We start from the raw sequence: 11,390 nt of genomic DNA, 5'->3' as shown, positions 1-11,390 counted from the left end.
GGTTAGTAAAAGTGTAGGACATACCGCCACCTGCTGGTTCGTGCGAAAAGTGTTGGATATACCGCCACCTGCTGGTTCGTGCTAAAAGTGTAGGACATACCGCCACCTGCTGGTTCGTGCGAAAAGTGTTGGATATACCGCCACCTGCTGGTTCGTGCTAAAAGTGTTGGATATACCGCCACCTGCTGGTTCGTGCGAAAAGTGTTGGATATACCGCCACCTGCTGGTTTGGCGGAGAACTTTGTTCTGCAAAGATTCCCTCCGCCCTGTTCTTGCAGCAAGCAGGCGCCTCTTTCTGGGTTTTCACCCCTGGCGAGCGATATGAGTGTTTAATTTGCCTTTTTTATTTGTTGCAATGCATATTTTTTTTACCTTGCTCATCAGAATTCAAATGTTATGTGAATTCAACTAGGCATGTTCGTTTATGTTCTTATGTCCTTTGCTCAGTGTCATTGAAGTTGTTGAACCATTTTAGATATTACATTCCCATTCGCGCTGTCTGAGCCCTTTAACAACTCGTGTAGGTCTATATTTTATTGAAACAGTCTATACAATACACTTGCTGTTTGTTTAGCAGTTTAGAAATGTGGCAACAAACTGGCATATCATATATTTCTCTGGATTTCTGGCAACCCTGCATGGTATGTTGTGCAGTGTTGCCCAAGCTCACCCCATCACGTGACACGAGTCACGTAGCATGTCCTGTTATTAAATATCCGAGCACGCGGTGCTCAACGACTTCTTTCCAACTTTTAGTTTAGTGCAGTGCTTATTGTTGTCTGTAGGTGTGTGAGGCGATGCGTGATTAGATGGTTTGTTGACTTAGAGTAGGAAGAAAGAAATAAACATTTGAAATATTTTACAACAAAGACAGATTTTTCAGGCCTTTACTGCATTTCCAGTATAATAAATCTACAATGTCTGCCAACCAGCAAAAGACCAAAAGTTGTCCTATTCCAACTCGAGTGATGCAGCTGAAAGACTGGTCTCAACTCCCCGACTGCTACAGTCAGACACCCGGTGGCACCTTGTTCTCCACAACGCCAGGAGGTAAGCTCGCTTCCTTCTGAAAACAAATATATGTATTTGGAGGTCTGGTGAATAGACAACACTTAAAACTCTGCCTGGTGTGCCCACGCCCAATCGGACCAACTGTAATAAATCTGAAATCCTGTATTTTTGTGAAATGCTTCCAGGTTAACCGCGTGTCTTAGCCTGTGCTGTGGCGGATATTATGTTACAGAAACCGCGAGGTTAGTTTTATACTTGTATAAAAACAACCTCATCCATGCAGGCCATTTTGCTCTGTGCTGTGGTGATCTATAATACTGCATTGTAAGAGTTTTTTTTGGTTCTGTAAAACCCACTTTTTAAAAAGTAACAAAAACTACAGTAATAAACTTTTGTTGCTTCAAACTAGACGGTAAAACGCATTTTTTGTTCTCATTCTTTCTGGTAAACAACAGTTGCATGTCGAATAGGTACTGCGCAATTAAACGTTAAAACTTTTATGCAAATTTGCTCAACTTCAGCAGGACTTGGGCTGTTCGGCTAGTTATGTAACAATGTGAACGATACGCTATCTGTTTACTGCTTGTTTGTCTCCTACAGTAACAGCAGACGAGTGTCGTTGGGGTTTTACACTATCTAATCTGGGGAAAATTAACCGCTGACCCTATGCTTGTGCCTGATCAGTGCCCTCCACCCAACAATTTTTCAGTTTGTCCCCAACACTGTCTTTACCAAATGACCATAACGGCGCTGTAAGACCAAGTAAGAGGGATTTTACTTGAAAAGCCGCCCTTCCCTATGTCCACAGCTGTTGCATTTCTAGGATATCTCAGAACTCCCTGTTCCAGCCAAGAACACGTTTGCTGGTGAAGTGGATCTCGGATGCCTCCCTGTGGAGACGTATACCAATAACCGTGAAGGAGCTGAAAGGAATTCAGAATCCTGGGGATTTGATTATTTAATTGAGAGGAAATACTTCTTGCTTGAATGTAATTCCGCCTCCCTGCCACCCGCACCCCCTACCGGCCTCGTGGCCCTCGTGCAACGCATTCTGCATTATCTCTTCCACACTTCCATTTTTTGACTAGATAGAATTTCAAAACAGAGACACTAGGGATATCCTCCAAATTGAATAGCCTTCACAAAGATCTTGACAAGCTCATGCACACATGTCATTACTTTGCCTGAGCACTAGCAACCTGCTGTCTTTTGAACAAAGACCTGCACGGCCTCGCTGACGTCTTCGCATTCCTCTGTAAAGTGTTTCGGTTGTGACGGCTGTGTACCCAGCCCCCAGCACCCCTCCCGGCTCCTTCACCCCCTTTTGTCCAGAGCACATTGCACAAAACATGATGTTGCATAACATGTTGTTCTGACTCTGATACAGCATTATGGGTAACTGTATGGCCCTGTGATGGCACCACCCCTCACTCGGGTCTAAATCCAGCCCAGCCGTAATGTTGTCTGCCACCCGCTGCAGTCGTGTGGTTAAAGCTTTGGTGTTGCGTTCTAGGCTGGCCCCTTGAGGAGGGCTAAAATTTGTAACTCGGAGAACTTGGACATACTTGATCGTTTGTGTGCATGTTTTGAACGTGCTTCGAACTCCTCTACTCTCCATGTGGTTTTGCCTGCCTCAAAATGGCTCTGTCCTCCACAACTGCATGTACTCAGATTTCCTAGAACTTAATCAGGAGTGCCAAGTGTGGGCCTCCTGGGCTCTGCTCTGAAGTGGGAGCAGAGCACTGCTTCATGTTCCAGACAGCCCGCCCAGTGTGGCTTTAGTCACATTCATATTATCAACAGCACATATGCATAAAATTACTGGTGTTACAAACATTACGTGTAGTCTCGGGTAGAATTATAATCATGTGCTGCAGGACTATTATTCCGAAAAAGGTCAGATCACTTCAGATATTGGCATCCTACAAACTTTATTTTCACCCCTGCTGTTTTGTAGTATGCGCTGGAGAAGCCAACTTGGATGTGAAAGTCGTTTTGTTCAAATAATGAAAACATGATATCTTGGCTTTTTCTAACCTGCTACTCTGAAGAGTGTAAAATTTTCTAGCATTTGAGAAGTTCATAGCATTTGTGGCCTTTTTGCTTTAAATATTTGACAGGTACTCGCATCATTTATGACCGGAAGTTCTTGCTGGACTGTAGAAACTCTCCGATTGCCCGTACACCACCCTGCTGCCTTCCACAGATTCCTGGGGTTACTGTTCCTAACCATCATCCTGTGGTCAAAATGCAAGAGCTCAAAGAAGAACTGGATGTGAACAAGGATATGGCAGGTAAAGCAAATCTGGAATAACAAAATGAGCAATTAAAACAAACAAATAAACAAAAACGGTCTTTAAGTAGGCAGCCGTCACCATTGGGCTTGCTACTTGATCGAGAATGAAAGTTCAGAATGTGCAGTCAGGCAAAACTGAACCAATTTTTATCTTGCAACCAGTAATGCAGTCATTCAAGCATCTGTCAGAGCATCGGTGCTACGTGGTTTCTTTATGCTGACAAATTCTTGGGGTTGTAAAAATCTAACATCACTCATTTGTCATTGCAGCTGAAGACAGCCAGTTCGAGATGGACATTTAATCCTTTGATCTGCCTCCTGTGGAGAACACTCTTCTTTCACTGCAGTGCTGCTGTTACCCCATAACTGGCACCACTGCTTTCCTTTGCAGATTTTTTAAAACAAGGAAATAAACACCCAGAGGGTGCTTTTTCATTTGTTCTAGGTAATTTGTCAGTGGTGACCTGAAAAAGGAGATTGTGGATGTTTGTTCTAAATGTTTTTATTGTAAATGTTTTTATGGTACTTTGTATTTTTTAAGGGAAATTACATTTGATTGGAAAAGAGGGGCTTGGAAAATTAACCTAATTTCAAAGATGTCCCTCATAAATAGATTGGCTGATGTTATAATGTAGATTTTCCAACTGAATGTATACAACAGCTACAAAGAATGTAGTAGAGAATAATTAATGTTTTAAATTCATGCAGTGCACCAGAATCCTTTTATTGTAAACACAGTACACCACCATGCACTGTTGTGGTTTCTCTGGATTATTTACCTGGATTTCAGCAGGTTTTTTTATTGCTTTAATTAAACCGACACAAATACACTTGGTTTTATGAATTTTTTGAAAATTGTACAAAATATGGGGAAAATAAACATCTTTGTGCCATGTTTGGTGTCTTGCAGAAAAACCAGCTTCTGTGCCAAGGACACTGTAGTAGACACATTTAAGTCGTTTGAAACAAAGTACACAATACAAAAAAATAATGCGAAAACCAAATATAAAAGCAACCACATCATTATGAGAAATATTCATGTCCTCCTTAGTTGGTGGTCTTCACAGCCATATTCCCCCTATTCCCAAATGGCAAACAACCGGATGCCGTACCAGTGAGGAGGAACAGTGGTTGTAATCTGAAGCTGGCTGAGGGGATGGGCTAGTGATGGTGGCTAAAAAAAGAACTCCACTGACCTAAAATCACGAAGCTCAATTTAAATCTGTGACACAGTTTCAGTCGAAACCTGACGTCATTAACTTCATAAATGTGGTGTTGCATCTGTAACCAAAGCCAATATAAATGCTCAGTGTAATGAGCAAATAATAAATAAGGCAATTTAAACAAATCAAAAACAAAAGGAAGGAAAGTGGTTGAGAATGCAACAGTACGTCTGTTCCTGACGAAAGTTTGAATATTCCATTATAGACTAGAATTGAATACGGAATTGAATCTAAAGACAATAAAGAAGCTCAAGTCATAACATTTTATTACTAAACTGCTTTGTGCCTTCATCATTAACCTACTGTCAGTCAAACTGTGAAAACATTTATTTTCAAACTTTAGTATGAATCTGAGACAAAGTTTACAAAATCATCCATCGTATTACGATGTGTTTCAGTAGTTTTTTTCATCCCACTTGGCACCATGAACACATTGTGCTACAGAGAAGAGGCCTACAACATGAAAGTTTATATAATCAAATCACTTAATCTTGTTTCCTTTTGCTTTGCTGCTTAAGTCAGTTATAAATAGCAGAAACCGTAAAAGAAGAGCAGGATATGATCAGCCAAATAAATGGAATTCTTCAAACAATTGTGACAGGGACTAATCTCACTGCAATACATTGACACCACCCAATACATAAACACTAAGCGTCGTTGAAATAGTAAGCGACGTTATAAAAAATGTTACAATCCTCCATATTTCTTTATGAAACACAGTTGTTGGTCCATCAGACTAATATGGCAGCCGTCAGAAGGTTGAGATGCCTGGGTCACTGGGACAGCAGCTGCTATTACATTGCTGACCGGTGACTTGTCTTACGTGCAAATCCAGTTTTGGTATAGCTAACCTTTCGGTTTCTTACATACTGGATGAATTGATTGGCCTTTCTTTATGCCCATTCCAAACTTAACAAGGAAACAAATTAAGTGTAATTTATGAAATAGATCCAGATAAAGAAGAGCTTGCATCCGCCATCATGAATGCCCAATATTAAATTTGGTACATTCATTAGACTAGGGAACAAAATTAAAATTTAACAAAATTGCACCCCCCCCCCATCTAAAATAGACAGACCCTACTGTACTTTTTGCTGAATTCAAATCTGTTCTGAGAATTTTTCTATCAGTTTGTTTTACATTAAGTATATTACCTATTCATAAATACAGCTGTAACACAACACATGCACGGGATTGATTCAAAATTATACAATGTATATTTTCCTGTAATTGGCTTTAGGAGCACCTCTTCAGTATTTTCTTGTTACAGCTGTTCCATGCTGTATAAACTCAAGTGATAGGGAAATTATGAGAACAATTTTTTGATTCAGCATGCAAAAATACATAAACAGGTATGTAGGTTTTTGCAGGAAGTGTTATCGGCCAAATGTTTCACATCCACTCCATTTCAGGAGAATAAACTCAATACTGAAATTCAATACCTAGCGACCATATTCGGTCAAAGTTAAATAAATGCACTGCTGTAAGCTTACACAGTTGCTATTATTCAAAAGCATTAGGCATACAGTAGACATCTTAAAAACCAAGTTTATTTCCACCAAATTTGTCCAAGACACTGGAAAAATGAGATTCCAGTGAGTGAGGAAGAGTCCTCTTACAGTTACAGGTGTATGCTTTGAGGTATAATTTTAGCACTATTAAAGCCACTTTTTAAATTAACTGACAAGGCAGGAAGGGATCTCTTTAAAAGCAAAACATAAGGACACAAAAAAGAGACAAAAAATGGTTGCCTAAAGAGCTTGTGGCCTGTAGATTAACAGGACAAGCAGCTTACAATCTTTGTCTATCCCTTTTCAGTTCACCCCAGACTTTGAGCCATGCATCTTTGCAACACGGAACACATGAGGAAAATAACCAGGTACAGAACACATTAAAATAAAAAATGAAAATAAAAAAGGGTTCTTGACAGCTCCAAGGCTAAGTGTGGGAAATACAGCCAAGATGTAAAATACAACCATACAATACATTAGATTCAAAAGGTACCAAAAAGTACAGTAAAAAAATAACACTTCCATCTCTGGAAATGTAAAAATGGAGAAAAAAAAAGTATAAAATAAAAAGTGAAGTGATGTTTGCTTCCCCTAGTTCCTTATTTGTTGTCTGTACAAAATGGAGCAGAACTCCAGATTCTGCCAAGATCCAAAAGTAAAAGACTGAACCGCCATGTTCACTGGGACCAGTTCACTGGGACCAATTCACTGGTTCCTGGTCAGCAGTCTCACAACCTTTGAAAGAGAAACAGTATGATATTTTATTTGTTTAAAGAAAACGTAAAAATGAAAAAGCATTTTGCTCTGAACAACAAGTAAACTTATTTTGGTCTGACATAAAGGGCTCGTAAACTGGTTCAGCCATTTACTCAAAACATTCCTGCTCCACTTGAGTTCACTCCTCTGTGTGTTTTTGGATGACAAGTAGACCAAGTGATTGAATATAAATGTCTAAATATATGGGTTACATAGCAGAAAAAGTGAAAATTATTTTGCATACCCGCACTACACACGATCAGTATGGTTTGTAGCTACTCTGGTGGCCACCGCGTCTTGGAGTTTTTCCATAGCTTGTGTTGCCCTGGTCTGAGTAGGGTAGAAGAGCAGAAATAATAATAAAAACTTTATTCAGGTCACCAAAAAAATTATAAATTCAAACTTGATCTGCTCTTACTGTAGTCATAGCCACTGCCATAGCCATAATAGCCTGCTGAATAATCGTAGTTTCCATAGCCACCGTATCCGCCGTAGCCCTGCTGTCCACCATAACCATAGCCTTGATTTCCGTAGCCCTGACTCCAGTAGTTATTGTGACCTTGGTTCCAGTTTTGACCCTGACCTGCAAAGGTCAGAAATTGAGACATGACATTACATACAACTGAAACAGACCGGCCAATAGACATGCTTCGCCAAACCTAGAATACAAAGAAAATTACAGGAAAACCTCAAAATGTTAATCTCAAACACTACATAATTTTACTTTTGAAGTGTTTAGGACCAGGCATTTGTTTACAATGCAATACAACTATCAGTCAGTCATACAGCTCGCTAAAAATCATATTGCCAAGAGCAGTGGAAAACCTGTGTTGGTCAGCTAATAGATAACACTAATGATTTGTGGATAACGGAGGCGACTTTTGGCCTCACTGTACAGGCACAAAAAGTTCACTTAGCCAATTTGTGACCATTATTCAAAGGTGCCATGGTACGTGGAACGGTTTTACTGGGAGGAGACAACTGGAACTAAAATATCAGGACTAAAATATCAAACAAGAATCCCTGATTAGGTTACAGAGGCTTTAGTAGCAAAGATGCTGCCATATAAAAGAGCATGTTCATGAAGGCTGAAGATGCCGGGCTGTTCCTGAACACCTACCTCCACGGCCCCTGCTTCTGCCACCATAGCGACCCCCATATTGTTGCTGCTGGTACACCTCCTTGGGTTGTGCAATCTTGATCTCACACTGAACACAAAGACAGACACTTCATTTTCAACACTGCGTCCAGAAAAGCTACACTGGATTCTAGACTTTTGGATTTTCTAGATTTTAGCTTTCTTTAAATTTAGATTTCACTTTTTTAAACCCTGCAGTTATTTTGAATAATGTGATTTGTTAAATATGTATATCCAATTACCGTTTACTTTTCTTGAAAACAGAGTGGTTGCAAAGTAATTTCAAGCAGCTACATGTTGTTAAAATGTAATTAGCATTGTGACAGTAATGGAAGCCTTTCAATTGTGTTTGATCATCAGTGTAATGGTCATATTTTCAATAATTCAGTAATTACTGCTACATCACTGTCGTTGTTTCTTGAGAATGGACAAGGTTAAACATTTAACATTTAAAACAATCTCTTTATGCATGCTCAGATAACTTCAACCATGGAAAGGCCATCAGAGTTTCCACAAGGGACATTTAACGGCATCAGCTTATTTAATCTTGTACTTTTATTCAAAATATAAAAATCTCAGCATAACTGACGTTAAACCCATTGATTTAAATGTATTTAAATGTTGTGCCTCAGCCTCTGCTCTGTGTAACAGCATAACTGATATTCAAGCCTTTCATTCAAACTTCAAGCTATATAATCTAATGTTATTGACCCAAAAATACTTAAGTGTCAGGAAATTAACTTTATTTTACAGTGTAGTAATATTAAACACTTGACCTCTTGATTTTAACTTTAAGAATGTAAGCTCTGTTTCCCATAAAGGTCAAAGCAGTTGTTCCTTTTAGGGTATTCCTTGTACGTAAATTACACTGCATTTGATATAGGAAAGAAAAAAACTTGCAGACCCATCTGACATTTATAAATTACAGATAATTGTTCTTAGTGAAGCATGGAGAGAAGTCTGATTATTTAATACAAAGGTGTTGAATCTTTGCCAAAATATAGTTATTGGTACTGGATTGAAATGAAAAATACCAGCACAGCATCACCTACATCGATAATCCAGCCAACTTTGTGGCTCCTTGTTCAAGTTTCTCCAAAAGCCCTTCAAAACCAAACACTTAGTGCTTAGGCCATGTGCTTTGAGCAGAAGCAAAATAAATTCTCAACTTACTATTAAAATGATGGTGTTAAAAAAAAGGATGTAAACTAATGGTTTACTGTAAATAATGGTCACTAATTTTTGCATAGAGTATTAATTAATGCAACTCTGTTGGTTGAGATTCATCCATTTAACAGAACAATTCAAAAATAATTAGAATTAATGTAAAGAAATAAAATGAAAATACAAACTTACAAGGCCTTCTTTTCCATTCGAGTCCTTGGTTCCACTGACATTGTGATATTTCTTCTCAAGGACTTTTTTGACTGGCTCCTCTTCTTTAAAGGTAATGAAGACAAACCCTCTCCTTTTGTTTGTCTTTGGATCCATTGGAAGCTCAATAGTCTCAATCTGCATCAATGACATAAAGGAAATATATGTTACATAATACAAATGTCTCTAAACTGGAGAAGAAAGCAATAAAAACATCAGAAACTTTAGGAGTCAGTAGAAATACTATAAATAACAATTATACATTTTAAGTCACTATATTTGAATGTATTCAAGCAAACTGGAACCATAACAACAAGCCCATCTCAATAGGTGCACTACAAGAAATCATACCTCTCCAAAGGCACCAAAGTACTCCCGAATCTTTTCTTCCGTTGTTTCAGGGTTCAGGCCACCGACAAATATTTTCTTGACTGGCTCCTTCTTCATTGCCATAGCTTTCTTTGGGTCGATCTGACGTCCATCAAGCCTGTGTTCCTTCTGTGCGAGTACCTATAGGAGGGACAGGAAACAACTTAGCTTGCTTATCAGCTGTAATACAAAATAAAAGTTGGAGTGCATTACAACCAAACTTACTTTTTCTACACTTGATGAATCTTTGAACAGAATAAACCCAAATCCTCTTGATCTTCCAGTGTTTGGATCCATCTTAATGGTGCAGTCCGTCACCTCGCCAAATTTAGAGAAGTAATCTTTGAGATCCTTTTTACTAGTATCCCAGCTGAGTCCTCCAACAAACATTTTCCTGAAGGGAATAAAGCATCAAAATGACAGAATAAGAAAACTAAAAAAGGAGTCATTATGTTGAGAGATACTGGCTATATATTTTATAGATGTGGGCACGTTAAATTAATTTCAAAAACCGACATAACACGTCAATATGCACATATACACAAAAAAACATGTGTTATCCGTGGATAAGGTGCGCTAGCGTGGGCCCGCTTCCTGCCCACCATCCACCAAGACGCCCATCCCCCTTCACGCGACACATGGCGCCAACAAAGACGGGAAGAACAAAGACTACACACTCGGAGCGCGGTTTTCCTACCGCTATATTTGTTCGTTTCACATACCCGGCATCTTCCTCGCCTTTACTCGCTTCTATCTGTCCGCCTTCGGAAGCCCCATTTTGAGCGTTGTCCTCGTCCTCGGCCGCTTTGTCGACGCCGGCGTCCGCCTCCTCCTCGGCCTGCGCGTCCTCGTTCTCCTCGTACGTCTCGGCTCCATTGAAGTCCTCGTCGCCTTCGTGGCCGTTTTCCGATGTTTCCATAAACTGCTGCTCGGCGTCTGACATGGTAGTTTACGTAGTGCGATTATCTGGGAGGGAAAAAACCCGAACGTTGAATATTACGAAACGGCGTGCGTTATGTAACAAAATGACTGCATGCCCCACCGTGTATACATTTCCCACCATTTTGATTAGCTTAGCAGACGCCAGCTTGCTTCAATGTAAACACACTCCGAGGATGTTAAATGTTGCCACTGGGGCAACATGTTGCGAAACAGCAGAACAAAAACGCTCAACGACGCATTATTGTTAATTTGTAATTGCGCAGCAACGCAACATTGTAACTCGCAACAATTCGTCGCTCAGTGTTTGGCCGCAGCCACCATGCCACTCGCTTTCGGTTACGTAATTCTAAACCGCTTTTACGGGCACGTTGTGCCAGGATGTATGCCAGGTTTACCGTGAAAATATTATTTAATTAAAAATGTAACGCACCATTAATCAGTTTCAGCAAAAATACAATACCTTAAAAGCGTAATGTCTCTTGAAAAGTCCGTCTGTTAATTGAGTTCCCCTGTATGGAGTCTTCCTTATGGCGCCGACCTGTGGTTGGTTTTATATTACTGGATGAAAGAACAGGGTTGCAGTAAGGAGACATTTTATTCGATGTCTTTCGCTGCTCATCATGCTGACCGCCAATGAAAATCGCACACCGACGCCAGAAGATAACGCCCCAAACGCGCTATATCCGAACCGCCAGAGTAGGAAAGTTGCTTGTTTTGTAAATATTTTGTAAAAATATCATACATAAATAAAAAATATATAAATGATCAAA

At 39.7% G+C, this 11,390-nt stretch overlaps 2 protein-coding genes across 2 annotated transcripts; one reads left to right on the top strand and one right to left on the bottom strand.

The window, feature by feature from the left end:
* Positions 1-680: 680 nt before the first annotated feature.
* Positions 681-4,202, top strand: eif4ebp3l (eukaryotic translation initiation factor 4E binding protein 3, like). The gene is made up of 3 exons (XM_077021948.1): positions 681-1,050; positions 3,132-3,305; positions 3,578-4,202. The coding sequence occupies exons 1-3, from the start codon at positions 918-920 to the stop codon at positions 3,607-3,609; spliced, it is 339 nt and encodes a 112-aa protein (XP_076878063.1). The 5' UTR covers positions 681-917; the 3' UTR covers positions 3,610-4,202.
* A 1,858-nt stretch (positions 4,203-6,060) lies between these two features.
* hnrnpaba (heterogeneous nuclear ribonucleoprotein A/Ba) lies at positions 6,061-11,230 on the bottom strand. Its single transcript, XM_077021946.1, has 9 exons — positions 11,081-11,230; positions 10,401-10,644; positions 9,904-10,072; positions 9,661-9,819; positions 9,292-9,447; positions 7,918-8,005; positions 7,216-7,380; positions 7,042-7,127; positions 6,061-6,776 (listed from the first exon to the last, which is right to left on the bottom strand). The coding sequence occupies exons 2-8, from the start codon at positions 10,619-10,621 to the stop codon at positions 7,057-7,059; spliced, it is 1,029 nt and encodes a 342-aa protein (XP_076878061.1). The 5' UTR covers positions 10,622-10,644; positions 11,081-11,230; the 3' UTR covers positions 6,061-6,776; positions 7,042-7,056.
* Between the last annotated feature and the right edge of the window lie 160 nt (positions 11,231-11,390).

This window comes from Brachyhypopomus gauderio, chromosome 11 (assembly GCF_052324685.1).
Source record: "Brachyhypopomus gauderio isolate BG-103 chromosome 11, BGAUD_0.2, whole genome shotgun sequence".
Classification (NCBI taxonomy): Eukaryota; Metazoa; Chordata; class Actinopteri; order Gymnotiformes; family Hypopomidae; genus Brachyhypopomus; species Brachyhypopomus gauderio.
The sequence above is the reverse complement of the archived record's forward strand: the minus strand, read 5'-3'. Positions and strand labels throughout refer to the sequence as shown.

Coding starts and splice junctions, on each gene's coding strand:
- hnrnpaba (XM_077021946.1), bottom strand. CDS start 10,621: ATGTCAGACGCCGAGCAGCAGTTTATGGAAACATCGGAAAACGGCCAC. Junction 7,381..7,917: donor CAGAAGCAGGGGCCGTGGAG/GTAGGTGTTCAG, acceptor TGACCTTTGCAG/GTCAGGGTCAAAACTGGAAC. Junction 7,128..7,215: donor TGGCAGTGGCTATGACTACA/GTAAGAGCAGAT, acceptor TACCCTACTCAG/ACCAGGGCAACACAAGCTAT.
- eif4ebp3l (XM_077021948.1), top strand. CDS start 918: ATGTCTGCCAACCAGCAAAAGACCAAAAGTTGTCCTATTCCAACTCGA. Junction 1,051..3,131: donor GTTCTCCACAACGCCAGGAG/GTAAGCTCGCTT, acceptor AATATTTGACAG/GTACTCGCATCATTTATGAC. Junction 3,306..3,577: donor TGTGAACAAGGATATGGCAG/GTAAAGCAAATC, acceptor TTGTCATTGCAG/CTGAAGACAGCCAGTTCGAG.